We start from the raw sequence: 25,427 nt of genomic DNA on the forward strand, positions 1-25,427 counted from the left end.
GTATTTAACAATTCCATTTGTTATGAATAGTTGATGCGTATATTCTTTAAAAAGAAAGCAAAATAAAATGACTTATTTATAAGCCTGCTTCATTCTGTTTCTTGAATCTGTCAAGCCTAAACTCTCAACTCAGCTGTTTGGCCTGTTTTATCACCCACACACCCTCATGCTGTGCCTTATTGTGACTGGCCTCTATCCAGAGAAAGAAGAGTGACTTACAATGGTCGACTGACAGGTGAACAGTGTATTGCCTTCCTCTTCCTGGTTATAACACGGTCTCCTCCTGCATGACTGCTTAGATGCTCTGTGGCAGCCAGCTTTGCGCCCACAGGTTTCCTAAGCACTTAACAATGTTGCAAATGTTTTACTCTTGACTCGAGTCCATGCGGTTAGGCATGGAGCCCAAACCACAGTGAAAGACATAGAGCATGCGAGGTCAAGTAATGACTAAATAAGCTGCAATTACAATGTCCACCATAACCTCTCAGCAGGGCAGTGACCATTTCTGTAGGTTTGTGGTTTTGTTTTGATAGCAATTGATTTAGCGCTATCGTCTTAATCGAACAAAAGGCGGTAGTTTGAACTATCCAGGCCAAACCTTTCACCTGGTTCACTTTTAGGTGAGCTGCTGGTCAACAGCATGGCTAGTGACCATAGCAATGAAAGACAGGCTGCTCATTTTGAACGAATTAATCAATATGTGGTTTGTGATTAGCTTCTGAGTAAAACCCATTATTGCACTGCAGTGGCACTAAAAGGGATTGTTGTGCTCTAGTTCAGAGCTCAGACATGTTTAGGCTCCACTTTCACCATTTTCATTACTTTTTTATCGAACATGGCAAAAAAAGGTACAAGGGATCATTACAATTCTTTTTAAGTCACTTTGTCCCTCAAACTGTTTCTATGGCTGATTCTGTCTTCTTAAACATTTTTTATTTCCTGGCTGAGCTTGCTTTAGTCAACACAACTTGAATCTTTTACTTAAATATACCATTGAATTTTGACCCTTACATGGGTTCAATTCAGGGATCGAGCATATGGGACTTAACTTACACTTGTAGCGGCTCAACTACATCTATTTTTTACAATATTTTCAGTTAATTAAATAGAAGTCATTGAATGGCACTGCTGATGGATTAAGTGCAACACATTTTTTTATGATAAAAATTATGACAGTAATTATGATTACTGCCTCATTATGTCCTCTGCTGATTAGTATGCAGTTGTGTGAGTGGAAGAGAGCATGCAGGTTTTCTGTGACTGGCTCTTAACACATGTATGCACTGCTGTAGAAGTAGATACAGATATACAATCAAAATTTGAGCAGGCAAAGAAAATGACATAAAATTCTGCCATAAACAAAGAGGTATGTTGGGTGGCCTCTGGCTCAGGCCCCAGTATATCTTTGCAACTGCAAGGTCTATTGGTATCATAATAAAGGTAACACTTGCGAGATGTCTGCAGGTGTCAGCATCAGCATATGTTACTGGGTATATTTAAATGAAGATGGACAAAAATGTACACTTTTAGAGTGGGTGAGATTTGAAACGTTTCCAGGTAAAACACGTTACATGTCCCTGTAGGTATTAATTCAATCTAAATCCAGCAGTTTTTTGGCTTTGATTTAGGAAAACAATCAATCAGATCTCTACACGTTATATAAACGTTGCCATTCAAAGAAAACCATAACACATTGGTCTATTTGACCTCATGCACGTATTGACGATCAACGCTTTTATTATAAAACAGTACCACTATTCATCCACCAGATAGAGACATAGACCAGGTTTTTACATAAAAGGCTGAGGAGGCAGTTGGATGCTCAAGTAAGGCAGAGTGCAAATAATCAAGTACAGACGGTAAGAATCAACTTAAAATGACCCAAAGACGTTGGAGTAGCCATAAGCAGTGTTGACATGCCCTGGAGTACAACTTTTGATCACAGAAAAAATTATAAGATTTAATGCTATACTATCCTCAACTTTTGCAATGACTTCTTATTAGTGTTGGTAGCAGGAAATAGCAAAAGCGCTAGCACCACTATGCACCAGGGATATTCCAGGGTTTACACACGTTTCGGCGAAACAAAGACATTACAGATATACTGTTATTTTATGAAACATTCTCCAAAAGGCACCAACATCACAAACATAACCAAGAGGTCAAATTCAGTGACTTGAATTAGTTGAGGTGATGCATATAGGCCAAAAATGTAAATTGAGTATCAATCAACTATTGTTATATACACACCACAAAAAAAAGTAAAATCTTTATTATTAAATGCAACCTATGTCTCCAATAGTAATGTATTGTAAATCAGGACTATATGGAGGCAAATTTACAATTGATAACCATTAAAAACCTTTAATGATCAAAATAGCTTATTCTGCATGAGGTTAAATTTATATTTTTCTTCTGAAATACTCAACAACACAATCTTCCATGTTTAAGACAATTCAAACTACATGGCATTTCTAATCCATCTATAAAACATCTGCAACTATATGTTACTTTTAGAAAGTCTTTTCTCTTAAAATGATGCCCATTTCTGCTCTTCACTGTGAGTGAAAGGAGTAGCTAACAGCAGGCTTTTGTGGCAGTGTCACAGGATAATGTCTAACAAAAAAATGAGAATCTGAGGTGGGAAAGCTGACCCGTATATTATAAATAAAATATTGATAGTGAATCCAAGGTGCTATTCTTGAAATATTACTTGTTGTGCTCACTCATGTCTGTTATATATACTTTAGTTATAGCAAGAGCAATTTGTCATATTTTCAAGAGACATTGAATTCTATGGTAGCTTTTCCTCTGGGTATTCTGATTACCATCCCACTTTCCAAAACAAACAAAAAAACATACAGCCAGATAATCTGAAAAATCTGTGTATCGCAAAGGCAAAACATCATTAAAATGAATGTGTGTATGCCATCTAGTGACAGGATATAGTACTGACTTTGAGGGATGCCAACAAGCAAACATAAACCTCTTTGACTGACAGTTGAAGTAGAATTTGGTATGGCCACTGTATTGGATTGCAAAAAATTGGACAGATGTTTGTAATTCTTTCTGACCCATGTATTTGAATGCTAAATATTAACTAACTGCTATGGCAAGTGCATACTGCAGATATTTCATAAAGTATGAGAAGCAGCAAGTTGGCAGCCCATTGCATTATTTTGCATAACACCAAAAACACTGAGATCTCAAAATCAATTTGCTCCAAACTTCATGTCAACACTGATGAGAATTACATTCATCTAAGCTAATTTGAAATTATTCAAATATGATTTTACTCTAACGAGGTTACTCCTGGTCCTAATTGCAATTTCTACACATTTTCAATTTTGTGCATTCTTCGTAAATGTAGGCGTACAATGCTTGCAGCAAAAACCACCAGGTCAAAAATGTACTGGTGATGTAACAGCATTTTACTGAAGACAATAGTGCTGAAACAACCCCAACAACAACTTTCAGAAAGATTAAATATTTATTAAATGTTACATTTTTACCTTTTGTTTCTCAATACTTCACGGCAGTATTGCTCATTGACAACAAATCAACATTTAAAACACTAAAACAAATCCTGGCAAAAACAATTTGATGTAGTGTGGTGTGAATTAACTGGAGTCTAAAGTGATATGTTAATTTTTATATGGGCACAAGAGGCAACAGTAAACTACAATTAATTCAAATACAGTCATAAATATCACAACAACAAATCACTAGTATAGAATATCATGTTAAATATAAAGTTGTTTGCTTATACTGATCCGTAAGCATGGAAAGCTATTGTAATTAAAACAGAAAGTTTCCTTCATGGGTTGATGTTCCAAACCTCTGGACGTTTTGTTGTGACCTGGAAAGACACAAGAATGATCACATTTTAATATCAACATTTCAACTACAATCATTTATCTTTCCTTGTACGTCAGAAGATTTCCATATGTACTGTATGGGATTTAGAACAGTACACAAGCTATACAACAATACCTGCATTTGGTTGTCAAAATTGATTGATGTGGAAGAGGCTGCAAATCCCAAGTTGTGATCTCCTGGGGAAAATAATTGATGTTATTGACACTGTGAAATCGGTGTAATTAAAAAAAATCCCCAAAAATCAGTAATAAAATAATCTTAGAAATTACCTGTAACAGAGAAGTCAAAGAAATCTTCCTCAAAAGCAGACAGTCTTCTGTTATAGGAGTTGTCTATTTTCCTAATATAGAGAGACAGTTTCATTAGTTTCACATGGCAATGTTTGTAACTTTACAATTACAGATAACTTAATTTGCATATTACTTTAAAGGAAGATGCATTTTAGGCATCATAACTCACCAAATGCCCATATGTTTCTTTTTGACGATGACAGCAATGACAATGATAATCAAGAGCGCTACTGCCAATGATCCAAACAGTGCACCGTAGAAACCTGGACCCCAACGGAAGAGGTCACACTGTGGGCCATAAAACTGCTCAAAGCTAGACTTGTAGCACCTGGATTGAAGGGTCACACGAGTGAATTATATTAATAAGATTAACATTATGAGCCAAAATGAAAGACATATTTAAATGTTGCTATTAGATAAGATGAACACAGAGCTTTTTGCTTACCTACAGGTTGGCCCTTTCTGAATGTCATTGTGACATTCTCCATGTTGATGACAGTAGTCAGGGTTTGTTTTGCAAGGTCCAGCACACTGCCATTGACCATTTACAATGTCAGCAGTATAATTAGCAAACTGTGAGCAGTTTACATAATGCTCCAGATCTGTGATATCTGATTGATAAAAAATATATATATTTATCAATTTGTACAAGTATCATAATGTAAATATAGAAATAATGGCATGCATTAAATAATGAAACAGTGACTGTGCAAAGCAGAAATAAGTCAAAAGTTACACTTACTTGTAATCTCAGGTGTCTGAAAAGTGAGACCATTTAACTGCACACCTGAATTGTTAAAGGCCTGAGAAATCTTATTGAGATTACTTGTGTTTTTCAAGATATTTCTCAACACACCATCAAGCTGAGTGTTGACAAACTGGATTTGAGTTTCATTGTTTGGATAGATGTACTCCACCACGCTCTCTGCAACAACACATCCTTGTCTACAGCAGAAAAATAGAAAGATATTACCAAAAGAAAACAGCTTGTGCTTGATTAAAGAGTCATTAAAATAATTGTATAAGTAAAAATTATGGAAAACTTACGTTAATTTGATGACTTGTACTTTTTTAAAGGTTTGTAGATCTGCTTCTTTGCATAAGGCTTCAAGCTGCAACACAAGACAGATGTCATTATAGCACGGTAACAACAATATATAGAATTCTGTGATCATTAACAGAAAAATAAACAGCATAGAGCAAAACATAAATGACAAACAAAATAGCTTTATACAGTATCAGTTACTGCAATGTCTAGTAAATAAGTAATAAGGTATAACAAATTATTAAATACTAATAAATACAGAAGACTAATATCATGAAGTCATGCAACCAAAATTAAAAAAAATATATACCTCACGCTCTAATGTTGTGATGAATTCAAATGATTGAGGTGAGTTTAGATTATTAAAAGCCTGCAAAAAATGTATGTCGATGATTTTCAAAGTGAGATTTGCTATTCGAGTTGGTAATGCTCCGGTATCTGCAAAAGATGATGACACCAATAAAATTGACATTGCAAAATCATAATAGATGTTCCAATAACATTTTACAAAACTGTGGTAAGAAATACCAATGCCAGTATCAGACACATTTAATGTTGACAATACTCCTGAAATCCTATAATTTAGCTGTATTCATTATTTTTTGAAATCTATAGAATGGTTTAAAGAACAATAATTAACTATGATTAAACTCACCGACACTTGCAGGGATGCCATTAATTGCAAAAGAACATATGTCTCCGAAGAAAGACGCTTGACAGTGGCAGTGACATCTTCCAAGTGTCTGGTTGAATTTACAGGTACCCCTGATACAGTGACAGTCCTCACACTGAGGAGTTGTAAATTGTTGCTCTGACGATGAAGGCACCATTGTTGTAGATGATCCTGGGCTAGTCAATGGGTGCCGAGTTGTGCTGGTACCTAATGGTGTTGTTTCAGGTTCTTGTTCTGTTGATTTTTGAGTGAAGTCAGGAGTCAGTAGGGGGGCTGTAGACGTTGAACTTATTGATACCTCTGTAATTGTTGTGGAATTGGTTGTTGTTGTAGAATGGTCAGTGTCCGTAGTGCTGCTTTTTCCATTTGAGGTGAGTGTTGATGTTGACTCTGTTGAACCTGTTATTCCCGTAGGCCTCACAGTTGTACTGGTTGTATATTGTGTCTCAATCGATGAAGGCACCATTGTTGTAGATATTCCTAGGCTAGTCAATGGGTGCCGAGTTGTGCTGGAACCTGCTGTTGTTGTTTCAGGTTTTTGTTCAGTTGATGTTTGAGTGAAGTCAGTAGTCAGAAAAGGTGATGTAGACTTTGAACTTATTGATACCTCTGTTTTTGCGGTGTGATTGATTGTTGTTGTGGAATGATCAGTGTCCGTAGTGCTTCTTCCTCGATTTGAGGTAAGTATAGAGGGTGACACTGTTGAACCTGTTTTCCCTGTTGGCCTCACAGTCGTACCGGTTGTATATTGTGTCTCCGTCGATGAAGGCACCATTGTTGTAGATATTCCTAGGCTAGTCAATGGGTGCCGAGTTGTGCTGGTACCTGCTGGTGTTGTTTCAGGTTTTTGTTCAGTTGATGTTTGAGTGAAGTCAGTAGTCAGTAGGGGGGATGTAGACATTGACCTTGCTGATACCTCTGTATCTGTGGTGGGATTGATTATTGTTGTGGAATGATCAGTGTCCGTAGTGCTGCTTCCACCATTTGAGGTGAGTATAGAGGTTGACACTGTTGAATCTGTTTTCCCTGTTGGCCTCACAGTCATACCGGTTGTATATTGTGTCTCAATCGATGAAGGCACCATTGTTGTAGATATTCCTAGGCTAGTCAATGGGTGCCGAGTTGTGCTGGAACCTGCTGTTGTTGTTTCAGGTTTTTGTTCAGTTGATGTTTGAGTGAAGTCAGTAGTCAGTAGGGGTGATGTAGACATTGACCTTGCTGACACCTCTGTATCTGTGGTGGGATTGGTTGTTGTTGTGGAATGATCAGTGTCCGTAGTGCTTCTTCTTCCAGTTGAGGTGAGTATAGAGGTTGACACTGTTGAATCTGTTTTCCCTGTTGGCCTCACAGTCGTACCGGTTGTATATTGTGTCTCCGTCGATGAAGGCACCATTGTTGTAGATGTTCCTGGGCTAGTCAATGGATGCCGAGTTGTGCTGGTACCTGCTGGTGTTGTTTCAGGTTTTTGTTCAGTTGATATTTGAGTGAAGTCAGTAGTCAGTAGGGGGGATGCAGACATTGAACTTGCTGATACCTCTGTATTTGTGGTGGGATTGATTGTTGTTGTGGAATGATCAGTGTTGGTAGTGCTGCTTCTTCCAGTTGAGGTGAGTGTTGATGTTGACTCTGTTGAATCTGTTTTTCCCGTTTGCCTCACAGTCGTACTGGTTGTATATTGTGTCTCCGTCGATGAAGGCAACGTTGTTGTAGATCTTCCTGGGATAGTCAGTGGGGTCCGAGTTGTGCTGGTACCTATTGGTGTTGTTTCAGGTTTTTGTTCAGTTGATGTTTGAGTGAAGTCAGTAGTCAGAAAAGGTGATGTAGACATTGACCTTGCTGATACCTCTGTATCTGTGGTGGGATTGGTTGTTGTTGTGGAATGATCAGTATCCGTAGTGCTGCTTCCTCCATCTGAGGTGAGTGTTGATGACGACTCTGTTGAACCTGTTTTTTCCGTTGGCCTCACAGTCGTACCGGTTGTATATTGTGTTTCCGTGGATGAAGGCATCATTGTTGTAGATGTTCCTGGGCTAGTCAATGGGTGCCGAGTTGTGCTGGTACCTGCTGGTGTTGTTTCAGGTTTTTGTTCAGTTGATGTTTGAGTGAAGTCAGTAGTCAGTTGGGGGGATGTAGACATTGAACTTGCTGATACCTCTGTATTTGTGGTGGGATTGATTGTTGTTGTGGAATGATCATTGTCCGTAGTGCTGCTTCCACCATTTGAGGTGAGTATAGAGGTTGACACTGTTGAATCTGTTTTCCCTGTTGGCCTCACAGTCATACTGGTTGTATATTGTGTATCAATCGATGAAGGCACCATTGTTGTAGATATTCCGAGGCTAGTCAATGGGTGCCGAGTTGTGCTGGAACCTGCTGTTGTTGTTTCAGGTTTTTGTTCAGTTGATGTTTGAGTGAAGTCAGTAGTCAGAAAGGGTGATGTAGACATTGACCTTGCTGACACCTCTGTATTTGTGGTGGGATTGGTTGTTGTTGTGGAATGATCAGTGTCCGTAGTGCTGCTTCTTCCAGTTGAGGTGAGTGTTGATGTTGGCTCTGTTGAATCTGTTTTTCCCGTTTGCCTCACAGTCGTACTGGTTGTATATTGTGTCTCCGTCGATAAAGGCACCGTTGTTGTAGATCTTCCGGGGATAGTCAGTGGGGTCAGAGTTGTGCTGGTACCTATTGGTGTTGTTTCAGGTTTTTGTTCAGTTGATGTTTGAGTGAAGTCAGTAGTCAGAAAAGGTGATGTAGACATTGACCTTGCTGACACCTCTGTATCTGTGGTGGGATTGGTTGTTGTTGTGGAATGATCAGTGTCCGTAGTGCTGCTTCTTCCAGTTGAGGTGAGTGTTGATGTTGACTCTGTTGAACCTGTTATTCCCGTAGGCCTCACAGTTGTACTGGTTGTATATTGTGTCTCAATCGATGAAGGCACCATTGTTGTAGATGTTCCTGGGCTAGTCAATGGGTGCCGAGTTGTGCTGGTACCTGCTGTTGTTGTTTCAGGTTTTTGTTCAGTTGATGTTTGAGTGAAGTTAGTAGTCAGAAAAGGTGATGTAGACATTGACCTTGCTGATACCTCTGTATCTGTGGTGGGATTGGTTGTTGTTGTGGAATGATCAGTGTCCGTAGTGCTGCTTCCTCTATCTGAAGTGAGTGTTGATGATGACTCTGTTGAACCTGTTTTTTCCGTTGGCCTCACAGTCGTACCGGTTGTATATTGTGTTTCCGTGGATGAAGGCATCATTGTTGTAGATGTTCCTGGGCTAGTCAATGGGTGCCGAGTTGTGCTGGTACCTGCTGGTGTTGTTTCAGGTTTTTGTTCAGTTGATGTTTGAGTGAAGTCAGTAGTCAGTTGGGGGGATGTAGACATTGAACTTGCTGATACCTCTGTATTTGTGGTGGGATTGATTGTTGTTGTGGAATGATCATTGTCCGTAGTGTTGCTTCCACCATTTGAGGTGAGTATAGAGGTTGACACTGTTGAATCTGTTTTCCCTGTTGGCCTCACAGTCATACTGGTTGTATATTGTGTCTCAATCGATGAAGGCACCATTGTTGTAGATATTCCTAGGCTAGTCAAAGGGTGCCGAGTTGTGCTGGAACCTGCTGTTGTTGTTTCAGGTTTTTGTTCAGTTGATGTTTGAGTGAAGTCAGTAGTCAGTAGGGGGGATGTAGACATTGACCTTGCTGATACCTCTGTATCTGTGGTGGGATTGATTGTTGTTGTGGAATGATCAGTGTCCGTAGTGCTGCTTCCACCATTTGAGGTGAGTGTTGATGTTGACTCTGTTGAACCTGTTATTCCCGTAGGCCTCACAGTTGTACTGGTTGTATATTGTGTCTCAATCGATGAAGGCACCATTGTTGTAGATATTCCTAGGCTAGTCAATGGGTGCCGAGTTGTGCTGGTACCTGCTGGTGTTGTTTCAGGTTTTTGTTCAGTTGATGTTTGAGTGAAGTCAGTAGTCAGTTGGGGGGATGTAGACATTGAACTTGCTGATACCTCTGTATTTGTGGTGGGATTGATTGTTGTTGTGGAATGATCATTGTCCGTAGTGCTGCTTCCACCATTTGAGGTGAGTATAGAGGTTGACACTGTTGAATCTGTTTTCCCTGTTGGCCTCACAGTCATACTGGTTGTATATTGTGTATCAATCGATGAAGGCACCATTGTTGTAGATATTCCGAGGCTAGTCAATGGGTGCCGAGTTGTGCTGGAACCTGCTGTTGTTGTTTCAGGTTTTTGTTCAGTTGATGTTTGAGTGAAGTCAGTAGTCAGAAAGGGTGATGTAGACATTGACCTTGCTGACACCTCTGTATTTGTGGTGGGATTGGTTGTTGTTGTGGAATGATCAGTGTCCGTAGTGCTGCTTCTTCCAGTTGAGGTGAGTGTTGATGTTGGCTCTGTTGAATCTGTTTTTCCCGTTTGCCTCACAGTCGTACTGGTTGTATATTGTGTCTCCGTCGAAAAAGGCACCGTTGTTGTAGATCTTCCGGGGATAGTCAGTGGGGTCAGAGTTGTGCTGGTACCTATTGGTGTTGTTTCAGGTTTTTGTTCAGTTGATGTTTGAGTGAAGTCAGTAGTCAGAAAAGGTGATGTAGACATTGACCTTGCTGACACCTCTGTATCTGTGGTGGGATTGGTTGTTGTTGTGGAATGATCAGTGTCCGTAGTGCTGCTTCTTCCAGTTGAGGTGAGTGTTGATGTTGACTCTGTTGAACCTGTTATTCCCGTAGGCCTCACAGTTGTACTGGTTGTATATTGTGTCTCAATCGATGAAGGCACCATTGTTGTAGATATTCCTAGGCTAGTCAATGGGTGCCGAGTTGTGCTGGTACCTGCTGGTGTTGTTTCAGGTTTTTGTTCAGTTGATGTTTGAGTGAAGTCAGTAGTCAGTAGGGGGGATGTAGACATTGACCTTGCTGATACCTCTGTATCTGTGGTGGGATTGATTGTTGTTGTGGAATGATCAGTGTCCGTAGTGCTTCTTCCTCCATTTGAGGTGAGTATAGAGGTTGACACTGTTGAATCTGTTTTCCCTGTTGGCCTCACAGTCGTACCGGTTGTATATTGTGTCTCCGTCGATGAAGGCACCATTGTTGTAGATGTTCCTGGGCTAGTCAATGGGTGCCGAGTTGTGCTGGTACCTGCTGTTGTTGTTTCAGGTTTTTGTTCAGTTGATGTTTGAGTGAAGTCAGTAGTCAGTAGGGAGGATGTAGACATTGACCTTGCTGATACCTCTGTATCTGTGGTGGGATTGATTGTTGTTGTGGAATGATCAGTGTCCGTAGTGCTGCTTCCACCATTTGAGGTGAGTATAGAGGTTGACACTGTTGAATCTGTTTTCCCTGTTGGCCTCACAGTCATACCGGTTGTATATTGTGTCTCAATCGATGAAGGCACCATTGTTGTAGATATTCCGAGGCTAGTCAATGGGTGCCGAGTTGTGCTGGTACCTGCTGGTGTTGTTTCAGGTTTTTGTTCAGTTGATGTTTGAGTGAAGTCAGTAGTCAGAAAAGGTGATGTAGACATTGACCTTGCTGATACCTCTGTATCTGTGGTGGGATTGGTTGTTGTTGTGGAATGATCAGTGTCCGTAGTGCTGCTTCCTCTATCTGAGGTGAGTGTTGATGTTGACTCTGTTGAACCTGTTTTTTCTGTTGGCCTCACAGTCATACCGGTTGTATATTGTGTTTCCGTGGATGAAGGCATCATTGTTGTAGATGTTCCTGGGCTAGTCAATGCGTGCCGAGTTGTGCTGGTACCTGCTGGTGTTGTTTCAGGTTTTTGTTCAGTTGATGTTTGAGTGAAGTCACTAGTCAGTAGGGGGGATGTAGACTTTGAATTTATTGACACCTCTGTTTTTGCGGTGTGATTGATTGTTGTTGTGGAATGATCAGTGTCCGTAGTGCTTCTTCCTCGATTTGAGGTAAGTATAGAGGGTGACACTGTTGAACCTGTTTTCCCTGTTGGCCTCACAGTCGTACCGGTTGTATATTGTGTCTCCGTCGATGAAGGCACCATTGTTGTAGATATTCCTAGGCTAGTCAATGGATGCCGAGTTGTGCTGGTACCTGCTGGTGTTGTTTCAGGTTTTTGTTCAGTTGATGTTTGAGTGAAGTCAGTAGTCAGTTGGGGGGATGTAGACATTGACCTTGCTGATACCTCTGTATCTGTGGTGGGATTGATTGTTGTTGTGGAATGATCAGTGTCCGTAGTGCTGCTTCCACCATTTGAGGTGAGTATAGAGATTGACACTGTTGAATCTGTTTTCCTTGTTGGCCTCACAGTCATACCGGTTGTATATTGTGTCTCAATCGATGAAGGCACCATTGTTGTAGATGTTCCTGGGCTAGTCAATGGGTGCCGAGTTGTGCTGGTACCTGCTGGTGTTGTTTCAGGTTTTTGTTCAGTTGATATTTGAGTGAAGTCAGTAGTCAGTAGGGGGGAAGCAGACATTGAACTTGCTGATACCTCTGTATTTGTGGTGGGATTGATTGTTGTTGTGGAATGATCAGTGTTGGTAGTGCTGCTTCTTCCAGTTGAGGTGAGTGTTGATGTTGACTCTGTTGAATCTGTTTTTCTCGTTTGCCTCACAGTCGTACTGGTTGTATATTGTGTCTCCGTCGATGAAGGCACCATTGTTGTAGATTTTCCGGGGATAGTCAGTGGGGTCCGAGTTGTGCTGGTACCTATTGGTGTTGTTTCAGGTTTTTGTTCAGTTGATGTTTGAGTGAAGTTAGTAGTCAGAAAAGGTGATGTAGACATTGACCTTGCTGATACCTCTGTATCTGTGGTGGGATTGGTTGTTGTTGTGGAATGATCAGTGTCCGTAGTGCTGCTTCCTCTATCTGAAGTGAGTGTTGATGATGACTCTGTTGAACCTGTTTTTTCCGTTGGCCTCACAGTCGTACCGGTTGTATATTGTGTTTCCGTGGATGAAGGCATCATTGTTGTAGATGTTCCTGGGCTAGTCAATGGGTGCCGAGTTGTGCTGGTACCTGCTGGTGTTGTTTCAGGTTTTTGTTCAGTTGATGTTTGAGTGAAGTCAGTAGTCAGTTGGGGGGATGTAGACATTGAACTTGCTGATACCTCTGTATTTGTGGTGGGATTGATTGTTGTTGTGGAATGATCATTGTCCGTAGTGTTGCTTCCACCATTTGAGGTGAGTATAGAGGTTGACACTGTTGAATCTGTTTTCCCTGTTGGCCTCACAGTCATACTGGTTGTATATTGTGTCTCAATCGATGAAGGCACCATTGTTGTAGATATTCCTAGGCTAGTCAAAGGGTGCCGAGTTGTGCTGGAACCTGCTGTTGTTGTTTCAGGTTTTTGTTCAGTTGATGTTTGAGTGAAGTCAGTAGTCAGTAGGGGGGATGTAGACATTGACCTTGCTGATACCTCTGTATCTGTGGTGGGATTGATTGTTGTTGTGGAATGATCAGTGTCCGTAGTGCTGCTTCCACCATTTGAGGTGAGTATAGAGGTTGACACTGTTGAATCTGTTTTCCCTGTTGGCCTCACAGTCATACCGGTTGTATATTGTGTCTCAATCGATGAAGGCACCATTGTTGTAGATATTTCTAGGCTAGTCAATGGGTGCCGAGTTGTGCTGGTACCTGCTGGTGTTGTTTCAGGTTTTTGTTCAGTTGATGTTTGAGTGAAGTCAGTAGTCAGAAAAGGTGATGTAGACATTGACCTTGCTGATACCTCTGTATCTGTGGTGGGATTGGTTGTTGTTGTGGAATGATCAGTGTCCGTAGTGCTGCTTCCTCCATCTGAGGTGAGTGTTGATGTTGACACTGTTGAACCTGTTTTTTCTGTTGGCCTCACAGTCGTACCGGTTGTATATTGTGTTTCCGTGGATGAAGGCATCATTGTTGTAGATGTTCCTGGGCTAGTCAATGGGTGCCGAGTTGTGCTGGTACCTGCTGGTGTTGTTTCAGGTTTTTGTTCAGTTGATGTTTGAGTGAAGTCACTAGTCAGTAGGGGGGATGTAGACTTTGAACTTATTGACACCTCTGTTTTTGCGGTGTGATTGATTGTTGTTGTGGAATGATCAGTGTCCGTAGTGCTTCTTCCTCCATTTGAGGTAAGTATAGAGGGTGACACTGTTGAACCTGTTTTCCCTGTTGGCCTCACAGTCGTACCGGTTGTATATTGTGTCTCCGTCGATGAAGGCACCATTGTTGTAGATATTCCTAGGCTAGTCAATGGGTGCCGAGTTGTGCTGGTACCTGCTGGTGTTGTTTCAGGTTTTTGTTCAGTTGATGTTTGAGTGAAGTCAGTAGTCAGTAGGGGGGATGTAGACATTGACCTTGCTGATACCTCTGTATCTGTGGTGGGATTGATTGTTGTTGTGGAATGATCAGTGTCCGTAGTGCTGCTTCCACCATTTGAGGTGAGTATAGAGGTTGACACTGTTGAATCTGTTTTCCCTGTTGGCCTCACAGTCATACTGGTTGTATATTGTGTCTCAATCGATGAAGGCACCATTGTTGTAGATGTTCCTGGGCTAGTCAATGGGTGCCGAGTTGTGCTGGTACCTGCTGGTGTTGTTTCAGGTTTTTGTTCAGTTGATATTTGAGTGAAGTCAGTAGTCAGTAGGGGGGATGCAGACATTGAACTTGCTGATACCTCTGTATTTGTGGTGGGATTGATTGTTGTTGTGGAATGATCAGTGTTGGTAGTGCTGCTTCTTCCAGTCGAGGTGAGTGTTGATGTTGGTTCTGTTGAATCTGTTTTTCCCGTTTGCCTCACAGTCGTACTGGTTGTATATTGTGTCTCCGTCGATGAAGGCACCATTGTTGTAGATTTTCCGGGGATAGTCAGTGGGGTCCGAGTTGTGCTGGTACCTGCTGGTGTTGTTTCAGGTTTTTGTTCAGTTGATGTTTGAGTGAAGTCAGTAGTCAGAAAAGGTGATGTAGACATTGACCTTGCTGATACCTCTGTATCTGTGGTGGGATTGGTTGTTGTTGTGGAATGATCAGTGTCCGTAGTGCTGCTTCCTCCATCTGAGGTGAGTGTTGATGATGACTCTGTTGAACCTGTTTTTTCCGTTGGCCTCACAGTCGTACCGGTTGTATATTGTGTTTCCGTGGATGAAGGCATCATTGTTGTAGATGTTCCTGGGCTAGTCAATGGGTGCCGAGTTGTGCTGGTACCTGCTGTTGTTGTTTCAGGTTTTTGTTCAGTTGATGTTTGAGTGAAGTCAGTAGTCAGTTGGGGGGATGCAGACATTGAACTTGCTGATACCTCTGTATTTGTGGTGGGATTGATTGTTGTTGTGGAATGATCAGTGTTGGTAGTGCTGCTTCTTCCATCTGAGGTGAGTGTTGATGATGACTCTGTTGAACCTGTTTTTTCCGTTGGCCTCACAGTTGTACTGGTTGTATTTTGTGTCTCCCTCGATGAAAGCACCATTGTTGTAGATGTTCCTAGGCTAGTCAATGGGTGCAGAGTTGTGCTGGTACCTGCTGGTGTTGTTTCAGGTTTTTGTTCAGTTGAGGTTTGAGTGAGGTAGGTAGTCAGTAGGGGGGATGTAGACATTGAACTTGCTGATACCTCTGTACTTGTGGTTTGATTGATTGTTGTTGTGGAATGATCAGTGTTGGTAGTGCTGCTTCTTCCATTTGAGGTGAGTGTTGATGTTGACACTGTTGAGTCTGTTGTCCCTGTCTGCAACACAGTTGTACTGGTTGTATATTGTTGCTCCATTGCGCTCAGTGATGGTGCACCTTTTTTTGCTGTAACTTGTTTTGTTGTTCGAGATATGGCCATTTTTTGAGAATCATGAGTCATTGATTTTGTGGCAGTCACAGTTGAGTTTGCGTTAATTATACTTTGCTGTGATTCTAGTGAATGAGTCATATATTGTTGGTCTGTTTTGTTATTATATGGTCTGTTTTGCAAGACCTGTGACATGTTCATGTTTGACAGATTTTTTCCTTCATGGTTATCCGCTTTCTGTGATTTCTTCCATGTTTCGTCCGTTTTGTCTTGTTTTGCATTTTGATCATCTGTTAAGCGAGACAATATTTGTGCATGATGAATGTATTTCTCATTGCACATCACAGTATCTGGCACAACCATTAAAGTTCAGTCAAAACTTAAGTTAAAATTAATTCAACACTTTATTCTGTCTTTACATTGTTTCAACAATGATTATTTGGAACAATTTCTATTTTTTTTGTCAAATCATATCTTCTTGAGTTGTTAGCATCGTTTTCTTCAGTAGTACAGAGGCTGGCTTCTATACTTTAATATGAGACTCACTAAGGTCTTATAAAATGGATATCACTTCCTCCAACATTGAATAGGTTTAAATTGTCATTATCTCGTGCAAATATCGAAAGGCTGAGTGTAATGTTTGTATTTTTACACTATTCTGTTTCTTCAATTATTAACTGAATATGCCAGTAAATCTACAGTCACTATCCGTTATTTCCCTCTTGTGTGCACTCTATTGCTTTTATGGAATTTAGGCTATGAAAAAAAAAGTCCAATCCTGAGATGATGCATAGTTATTAAAAATGTACTGAAAACGTAAATAAAAACATATAGATATAAATCAAGTAATAGAAATGGTGATTTTGATGTTATATAGGTTTGTGAATAAGCTACCTAAACTGCACCCACAAAACATTACTCCAAGTGACTTTTAAATATAAAAAACTACTAAATTAATCATTAAATTCAGTCCCATTTTTTGTGAACATTAATGTTCCAAAAAACTCAAATATTGAGTACAAAGTATTGTGTGTGATGCTTAGTGTGCATGTTAACCGCATGGACAGAGTTTGCACTTTCTGCATTTATTGTAGGACTAAAATGAATCATTGTCAAAATGTCATGGCACGATACATACATACTGTCACATGATATCAGTGTGAAATATAGTATATTCAAAATACATCTTCAGTAAATTGATAGGTATATAGGCTCACCTGGTTATGCAAAGAATAAGAGAAATCACAGACTTACCTCTTTTTTGCGTTAAGAACACACAAAATGCCATGAGCACAATGACCACAAAAGTAAGGATTATAAGAGAACGCCTCCTCCAATTACAGGATCCCAAATTAATCCACTTTATCATTTTCCCGGCCATTCAAATAATCATCCAAAAGATGTAAAGTTGAATTATTTCAACTGCTGCAATGTCTTTCACTCCATAAACATGTATACAGTATAATGAAGCAGTAATGGAATTTTCAGTCTTGCACTAGACTTAATCTCCCTTTATAAACGTCTGCAGATTGTCACTTAAGTCTGATCCTGTTGGTAGTCGTATGCCATATAGTTTTTTTTCTATCATTATCAGATCTACTCTGTGTTATCAATGATCAACTTTTAAACTGAGGTTGTTACTGATGCAGTGCCCTCCCTAGGCAAAGAAACAGATTACTTCCTTCTCACTATGTCAAATAATAATAATAATAATAATAATAATAATAATAATGCAATAATTTCAAAATAGAGCCAAAAGAATTTGGGACCTATTTTTAAAATTCTATAAAAAACAATCAGATGTATTGACTTATGACAAAATTGTTCAGCAATACCCTGCTGCTTTATAGTTAGGGTTGTATTTGGGAATGCTTGGTACTCCAACATGTTAAAGAATCAAACTGACCTTTACACCACAGTCCTTAAAAGAAATGAATCACTATTTTAAGTTTTGTTTGTTTCTGCAGGACTTTCAAATGTCACCTAGTGTTGTCGAGTGTGTCTTGACTCACATTAGTCTTTTAATAATTACCTGATTGATGTGAGCCATACTTGTGGTTTGACATATGGACCTGTTCAATATACAAGCATTTAAGGATAAACTGTTTGTAGTACTTAATTAAATGAACCTGTCCACCGAGCTCATTTGAGAGCTTTTTGTGAACAGAGCGGAAAGAATAAAGTACAGATATAAATACACAGTGTTGGCTTTCGTTGCATTAACAATAGATAACATGCACATAGTGCTGTCTGCAAACTTATTTCTACAATATGACCCATTGATGATGAAGACATGTGCTGCTTAAGGTTGTTAGATAGATAGATAGATAGATAGATAGATAGATAGATAGATAGATAGATAGATAGATAGATAGATAGATAGATAGATAGATAGATAGATGTCGGTCATAGTGTCGGTGGTTTATTTTAGTGGTCTTCAATACAAGTTAGAGCTTACAGCATTACCGAAGGTAACCGAGTATGGTCCATAAATATTCACTCTAATGAGGAAAAAATGGCATTAGGCTGTTTCTTATGAAACAGTAAAAACTTGATTAACTGCATAATGATTCAACAATCATTATGCGCAGCAGAGCTCAATAGACAGTTTCAACAAAGCCAGATAATAAATATGTTGGCATAGGCTATGGACTATTAGTTATTAGCTATTAGTTAATTTCAAAAGACAGAAAACAGACAAAAGAATGAAAACACCCTTCGTGAGTCAGGTTCAAAGTAAACTAAAATATTTTTCAACTTTGAGTTGAGTTTTTAAAATTCTATAAAAAACAATCATATGTATTGACTTAAGTTATGACCAACATTTTTCAGCAATACCCTGCTGCTTTATGGTTACAGTTGTATTTGGGAACGCTTGGTACTCCAACATGTTAAAGAATCAAACTGACCTTTACTCCACAGTCCTTAAAGAAATGAAGCAATCTCAACAACAGGACTATTTTAAGTTTTGTTTGTTTCTGCGGGACTTCCAAATGTCACCTAGGCGTTGTCAAGTGTGTCTTGATCCAAATGAGTCTTTTAATAATTACCTGATTGATGCGAGCCAAACTTGTGGTTTGACATATTGACCTATTCAAATAATTTCTACAATATGACCCGTTGATGATAAAGACATGTGCTGCTTAAGGTTGTTTAACACACAGTTAAGTATGGGGTAATCATGTTTTAGAGATATCAAAATTATGTTACCATTGCTTTTTCCATTGTAAAGGTCAAATATATTGTGAAATTGATTATTTACTGTGTGTATGATTTGTGCGAAGCTCGATAGACCGTTTCAACAAAGCCAGGTAATATATATGTTGGCAGAGGGTACGGACCATTAACTATTATGTCATTTCAAAAGAAGGAAAACAGACAAAAGAATGAAAAATGAAAACACCCTCCATGAGTCAGGTTCAAAGTAAACATAAGTATTTTTCCATAAACGGTCTTGAAAATGTTAGACAGAGAATGACAGAAAAGAAATCTGCTTGTTAACCTCAACCAAATGGAATAATATTGAAATATTTTATTTATTTCAAATAAAACAGTAAATACACACAACTGTCTCTCATGGCACTCATAAACATAACCTGAAACTATTGCATTGAATCAAGAATCAGTTTTAATAAGAATTGTCCATAGCTGCTACTAGAGCAACTAGAACAACAATATGCTATATCTGACACAGCTTCAAGCAGTCCACCAAACAAGTTAGGAAACAAATAGATCAGTTCCCTCCAAATAACTGTGACATCCTTTTGAACTGGACAGTCTCTCTCACACTCTCACTCTCACACTCTCACACTCACACACACACACACACACACACACACACACACACACACACACACACACACACACTTAAGCCTCCTTCTGTCCCTCCTGCAGACCTTCTTCTGTTCCTGTTGTTGCTATGAGCTGTGTTTGCGCTCTTTGACGCTCTGCCTCTGTTATCGTCATTGGGTGCAGAGGGAAAAATCCTGCCAACCCTGCAGGAAGAGAGGCAGGAAGAGAGGCAGTGAATATCTTTCACTACAAGCTTTTCCTACTAATTATTGCATGAACGTTGTCTGGTAGATGTCAAAATCTTTGCATCTCTTTTAATTTGAATTCCTCGTTGTCAATTTCTGCAGAACAGAGTAATACCTAATGTATTACTTGCTTGTTGTGACCGTAAAAGCACATGTAATCTGTATCTGTACAATCCTTTAAACGAGAGGGCATGGATGAGGTGCTTCAGGGCACAGTGAGAACACATAATAATACTGGACAGTCGTCATCATTTATGGTAGCAGATAATATAGATTTCAAAGAATGGTCAACACAGACATGGATGGCCCTCATTAATAAACAAATCACTATGAGCAGCACAGTTATCTGGACAGGCAGAAAACAGCAATGTTGATCCACCTTAAAAGAACATGTAGTGAATACACACCTAGAAGTTTGGCCACTGGCATTGTGGGGTGTGCGCCACAGCCGATCCAGTACTTGATTCGGTCGAAGTTGAAGCTGACAAGTTTCTCATTGTAGATGTTGGGGAGGGGGTCGTAGGATCCCAGCTGCTCTATGTATTTACCATCTCTTGCCCTTTTGTTGTAAGCTGCCACGACTCGATAAAAAGGTCTGTTTGCCTGTTTGTGGCCAGCGAGAGCCAATCGGATGACAACGTAACCTCCATGGTACTTCTTAAGCAGGAGTGATGCTGCAGAAGGGAATAAGCACAGTAAGCATTGCTAGAGGGGAAAATGAAATGAGTTTCTTGTAATTGTTAACGTGGATAAATGCAGTCTTCATTAAAGGCTGTAACTTCAGAGATCTTGACCATCTTGTTTAAGCAATTTCCAGTTAAGCATATTTCATATGAAATGAAACCACAGACTGACATCTTGCTTTTACAATCCTAAGTGACGGGAGGAGCAGTAGTGAAACGTTCACCTCTTGCTTTTGTTTAGTGTTCTTTATTTGTATTATCTTGTATTGTGTCTGTTGCTTTTTCTCTTTTATTGTAAAATACTTTTTGACATTTGCTCTATAACGGTGAAACTCAAACACTCTGTTGCCGGTTTAATGCGTACACCTAGCTACTACTGCGACTGATGCAGTCTAGATCCTACTTTTATATGGTTTCATTTTTGTTGGCACTGTTTAAGAGAGGTTCTATTATGTTGTCTACCCTTATTGATGTGAATGGGGTAGAAGAAATGTAAGAAACATCTCTCACTTCACTGCACAACAATATAAATAAAAACAAAAGTACCTGAAACTGCCTCTTGTAAAATGACCACAGAGATAAATCAACACATCTCTAAACCACATTCACTCTCGCTAGATGTACCTAGTAAACTGAATGTATATGTACATTATAGACTATATCGCACCAAAAACAGTTAGTTGATTAATCGACTGACAGAAAATGATTCAATAATTTAATCGATTAACCATTACACTTGCATAATCAAGCAAAAATTGCAAATAGTCTTGCTTCTTAAAGAGTTTTCTATTATTTCTTACTGCATATCGTTGTGTTTTGATAAAACAAGACATTTAAAGACATGTCCTCTTGTGATGGACAGTTTTCATCTTTGGCACTTCACAGATTAACTGTTCATCGACTGATCTATCTGTAATGGGGAAGGATGGTCAGCTGTAGCCTTACAGTCGTATTGATACACATTTATACATGAGAAGCTAATAATAGTTAAGTGAGGAAGCTGTCCCGGCTGCTTATGCTAAGCGTGATAACCCTTACAAAACACATGAGAAACGTGTGACTACACATACTCTCAATGGTATATTTACTTGTCTTGCTAAAACTCTGTCCCGGTCCTTGCTGCTACAAAGATAAAAACATCAAAACCATGAAGATGTGCCTGTTGTGTTCACATTGTATACTCACATAAATGAACCATGGTGTTGGCTCGATTATCCTGCAACAACACAAAAGTCAACATTAAACCAAAGTGTATATTAGTAGTAGGTTAATCATTTATTTTTCAAACGTCATGCACCAAGAGGTGCCCAGCCCACATGGGTTCACAAGATACTACAAACCTAACGAACAAGAGCAGTAACCCAATGTGAGCGAGAGAACACATTTAATACAACTTCATGCATGTCAAACAAGTCAAAATGTGAACACCAACCCTCTCCTTAAGTTAGACATTGCAGATAAACTGATATAACGGACAATAGGGGGAAAAAAAGTAAATTTCACATTGAACTGTCTTTCTTAACAACGCCAGCAGTGAGGCTCATAGTGTTACATGTTAATTATCCTGTGATAATCCTGAACGTATCATCAAATGGCAACATAATAGCTATGTAGCTGTTGCTAACGGCTAACTTCTAAAGGGCTGTTTGAGGACTAACGTCACGTGCGGCTCAGAGACGAGCACAAAATGAGCAAAATACCTCTGCAGATGTTGAACGGAGTGAAGCAAAATCTTCCCAGTTGTCGCCTTTTCCTTTTTGCTGGACAGGTGATATAATCAACCTTAATAACTGTATGTTTACAGCAGCAGGAGAGATGTGACATTTGTCAGTACGCGGCCATGTTTAAACAGGAAGTGACGTACCTACACCATGCGTTACTGCATCATAGTGACACAAGATGGCGCTGTTGCACTGCTCTCCACTGTACCGCAGCACATCGAAGGCCTGGCTTGCAATAGTTTGTGGCCTAGTGTTAAAGTTTGTGTTGTGAACGTTTATGCTTCAGTATGAAATATTTTCGGAAGCATTAAAACTATTTTGAATAATTTATGTCAGCCTTGAAAATGTCCCTCAACTTAAAAAAAAAAAACTTTAATAAAAATATCCCATCAGACATTACATTCAAGTTTTTATGCTGTGATTTTAGGAATCACTTTTGGTCATGGGTGGTAGTGGTAGAAGTACTCAGATTCTTGAGTAGAAGTAGTAATAACACACTGCTAAATAATATAATATATTACAAGTTAAGTCCTGCATTCGTTTAACTAGAATTACATGACAAGTTTTATCGGCCAAATTATACTTGAAGTATCAAAAGTAAAAGTAGGCCTACTCATTACACAGAATTTTGAGTGTTATAGTGCTAATATTATATACGGCTGTTACTACATCATATTGTTGTATTATTATTATTAGTAGTAGTAGTAGTATTGGTATATTAAGCAGCATTTAAATCGTTTAGCTGGTTGAGGTAGGCCCACTGATCTGTAGTTTATTTTTTGTCATATTTTATGAACAGATTTAGTTTTGTATGTCAAATCATAAACTAGCAACTACAGCTGTCAGATACATGCAGTGGAGTAAAAACTATACAATTTATACAATATTACCTTAGATGCAAGTAAGTGTATATTAGCAAACAGCGAGCATGCTAAAGTATTGTAAAATCACTTCAGTACATTGTATAAGCTTTGGATAAAAGCATCTGCTAAATGACTGTAATGTAATATAATAAGCTCTCTGGTTATAACTGTGCTGTCAGACAGGTATTGTTTCACATTCTCTTTTCTATCATTTCTGTACATGTATTGTGCGTCTTACATCAGTAACACATTGAGTTTCAAATCAGTTTCCCCTGTTGACCCCGGCAGAGATGAAACACTTGTTTCCTGAGAGCGATCATGAATTCAGGGGTCATTGCTTTGCCTGATGCCTTCTGAGTGCACATAGATTTCTGCCCACTGGGAGCACAAATACCCCCCCAGTCTTGGAACATGGTGATTTCACACTCCTGTTGTGTAAAGCTTGTTTTTCTGTGTGTGTGTGACAAACACATGGTTTTCTGCGAGGAGAGGTCACAGAAGACATACAAAAGAGATGGGCCCTCGTTTGTAATTCTGAAAATATCCTTCTGCCCCTGCGTGACTCCTCATAAATAAAGGCAGTTATGACTTACAAACAGACAAAAGAGACATTGCTTAGAATATTTATAAACACTTTTTCATTTAGTTGATTTAATTCCCATTCCGTCACATTTTTAAAAAGTTTTTAGTAAAGAATACATACAAGGTTGTTACTTTATACGTTTCCATTTCTTCTGTAATGTAGTCTAACTAACTTATCAAGTTAAATCTCTCTCTAATTATGAACGAATAATACAGAACTCTGTAGCCGGGATGTTTTTGTTGATTTTGACTATATTTGAAAGGAAACATGACAAATCCTGAAAACAAAATGACACTTGTCTAACTATAAAGGAAAACAAGGATGCGAGTTTGAAAAGATTTGAAAATGTTGTCAGTTTTGGTTTGTCACAGAAATAATTTCTGCAACCAGATGAACAACATAGCATTAAACACTTGGTTCTCAACAACCAGGGCTGAGATTTCAAGAGGGAAGCGTCATTATTGAGTTGACCACGTTTTTTCTGTGGAAAAATCTGAAAATGAATAGAGGCTTTACACAGTTAGGAAGCAAACAAAATTCATCTTACATGGTGAATCGGCAATGCGTGATTATCTGAACGGTGACATTGATTCTAGTTGTGGCTCACTCTCTCGTGAGGACCCCATGCTCTTTGGGATACCAAGACGAGTTGTTCCTCCTCTAATCATCTGTGACAGTTCAGTTAGAGACGCTCAGATGACCAGATATTTTACTTGGAAAAAGCAGGATGAGTGTTCTTTAAAGGTTGAGGCTCCCCCAGACATTGTAGTTAAAGATGTCTTAGTTTAATTTGATTATGTGGAAGAAAAAGACAATACCACTAATGTCTTCTGAACACTATGCTTGATCTTACATCGTGCATTTAACTCTTGCCACTTCTGTAAGCTGAATTAAAGTACGATTTTAAACTGATGTGAGGCCATGGGTTTATCTTATGGTCCCAAGCCTCTACATATATTACATATATAGCTCAAGTTTAGAATCATAAAATTGCTTTGAATCACTTTCGGCAGCTATTTCCAACACTGCAGAGAATTATATGATCTGCTTGAAAGGAGGTCTTTTGAGAAATGTGTTCAAATAATTAAAGTGAAGTGTAAATGTTGATGCAGAACTTTGGTCAGACTTGTGTCCACTATTGTTAGTTCAAGGTACATATTTTTACATTCAGAACTGCGCCTCACACCCCAGAAGCTGCATAAATCTGAATTGTGTTTCAGATTGAAGTTCACACTTCACACAGAGGAATTAAAGGAATACTTTGACATTTTGGGATAGACATTTATTCATTTTTTGGTGGGGAGTCAGATGATAATTTTTTTGTACTCATATCTGTTCATTAAATATAAAGCTACAGCCAGCAGCTAGCTTTGCACACAGATTGAAAACAGGGGGAAAGAGCTAGCTAGCTTGCGTTGTACGAAGGCAACAGAATCCGCCTACCAGCACCTCTACAGCTCACTAATGAAAATAACATTTTGTTTGTACAATCCCAACATAAACCAAAGTTGAAAAAAATTGTCAGTAATGGACTATTTCTTGGCTGGGAGCAGTAAATTCCTGGAGTTTCCCCTGGTTGCAACTACTCATATGTAGTCTTGGTGCTAAGCTAAGCTAACCAGCTGCTGGCTGTACCCTTCTATTGTGGTATCAATATTCTCATCTTGCAAGAAAGAATTCAGGTGTACTTTCCAAAACGTCAAAGTATTGTAGAACTTTGTTTATTAAATTATAAAGGGGTATAATATCTTCTAAAAGATTGACATGTTTCCTATATTGGTGGTAACTGTAAAATCTTTGTCTGTTTTAAACAACAGACAAAGATGGTGTATTTACTTTAACTGTTTTCCAGTTTCACATGCCTGTATGTTGGCGTGGGTAGTGTCTGGAAAGATGTCCGACTATCTTTTGTTGTGTTTT

The 25,427-nt window shown here is 39.2% G+C and overlaps 4 protein-coding genes across 4 annotated transcripts; all 4 read right to left on the reverse strand.

The window, feature by feature from the left end:
• Positions 1 to 3,471: 3,471 nt before the first annotated feature.
• Positions 3,472 to 8,871, reverse strand: LOC137873844 (uncharacterized). The gene is made up of 9 exons (XM_068712280.1): positions 5,870 to 8,871; positions 5,525 to 5,652; positions 5,217 to 5,281; positions 4,912 to 5,114; positions 4,615 to 4,780; positions 4,339 to 4,497; positions 4,149 to 4,219; positions 3,994 to 4,055; positions 3,472 to 3,859 (listed from the first exon to the last, which is right to left on the reverse strand). Exons 1-9 carry the CDS (start codon positions 8,823 to 8,825, stop codon positions 3,818 to 3,820), a joined length of 3,852 nt encoding a protein of 1,283 aa, XP_068568381.1. The 5' UTR covers positions 8,826 to 8,871; the 3' UTR covers positions 3,472 to 3,817.
• A 159-nt stretch (positions 8,872 to 9,030) lies between these two features.
• LOC137874086 (mucin-2-like) lies at positions 9,031 to 13,199 on the reverse strand. The gene is made up of 2 exons (XM_068712718.1): positions 9,585 to 13,199; positions 9,031 to 9,153 (listed from the first exon to the last, which is right to left on the reverse strand). The coding sequence occupies exons 1-2, from the start codon at positions 13,149 to 13,151 to the stop codon at positions 9,031 to 9,033; spliced, it is 3,690 nt and encodes a 1,229-aa protein (XP_068568819.1). The 5' UTR covers positions 13,152 to 13,199.
• Positions 13,200 to 13,332: 133 nt separating this feature from the next.
• Positions 13,333 to 15,442, reverse strand: LOC137874087 (uncharacterized). The gene is made up of 2 exons (XM_068712719.1): positions 13,820 to 15,442; positions 13,333 to 13,439 (listed from the first exon to the last, which is right to left on the reverse strand). Exons 1-2 carry the CDS (start codon positions 15,438 to 15,440, stop codon positions 13,333 to 13,335), a joined length of 1,728 nt encoding a protein of 575 aa, XP_068568820.1. The 5' UTR covers positions 15,441 to 15,442.
• A 3,690-nt stretch (positions 15,443 to 19,132) lies between these two features.
• On the reverse strand, positions 19,133 to 22,178 carry mrps16 (mitochondrial ribosomal protein S16). Its single transcript, XM_068711723.1, has 4 exons — positions 22,041 to 22,178; positions 21,526 to 21,556; positions 20,065 to 20,331; positions 19,133 to 19,615 (listed from the first exon to the last, which is right to left on the reverse strand). The coding sequence occupies exons 2-4, from the start codon at positions 21,536 to 21,538 to the stop codon at positions 19,488 to 19,490; spliced, it is 408 nt and encodes a 135-aa protein (XP_068567824.1). The 5' UTR covers positions 21,539 to 21,556; positions 22,041 to 22,178; the 3' UTR covers positions 19,133 to 19,487.
• Between the last annotated feature and the right edge of the window lie 3,249 nt (positions 22,179 to 25,427).

Source organism: Cebidichthys violaceus, unplaced genomic scaffold (assembly GCF_023349555.1).
Source record: "Cebidichthys violaceus isolate CVI_PGR_0920_01 unplaced genomic scaffold, fCebVio1.0.p SCAF_17, whole genome shotgun sequence".
NCBI classification, from domain to species: Eukaryota; Metazoa; Chordata; class Actinopteri; order Perciformes; family Stichaeidae; genus Cebidichthys; species Cebidichthys violaceus.

Bases quoted from the DNA above. Each gene is read 5' to 3' on its own strand.
- LOC137873844 (XM_068712280.1), bottom strand. From the start codon at position 8,825: ATGGTGCCTTCATCGATTGAGACACAATATACAACCAGTACAACTGTG. The intron at 4,220-4,338 runs GTGAGTTATGAT...TCTCTATATTAG, and splicing joins AAGAAACATATGGGCATTTG to GAAAATAGACAACTCCTATA. The intron at 4,056-4,148 runs GTAATTTCTAAG...TATTTTCCCCAG, and splicing joins CTTTGACTTCTCTGTTACAG to GAGATCACAACTTGGGATTT.
- mrps16 (XM_068711723.1), bottom strand. The intron at 19,616-20,064 runs GTGTGTATTCAC...CTCTTCCTGCAG, and splicing joins GCCAGTGGCCAAACTTCTAG to GGTTGGCAGGATTTTTCCCT.
- LOC137874087 (XM_068712719.1), bottom strand. From the start codon at position 15,440: ATGTCTACATCCCCCCTACTGACTACCTACCTCACTCAAACCTCAACT. The intron at 13,440-13,819 runs GTACCAGCACAA...TCATCGATTGAG, and splicing joins ACCTGAAACAACACCAGCAG to ACACAATATACAACCGGTAT.
- LOC137874086 (XM_068712718.1), bottom strand. From the start codon at position 13,151: ATGGTGCCTTCATCGATTGAGACACAATATACAACCAGTATGACTGTG. The intron at 9,154-9,584 runs GTATCAGCAAGG...CCCATTGACTAG, and splicing joins ATCCCACCACAGATACAGAG to CCCAGGAACATCTACAACAA.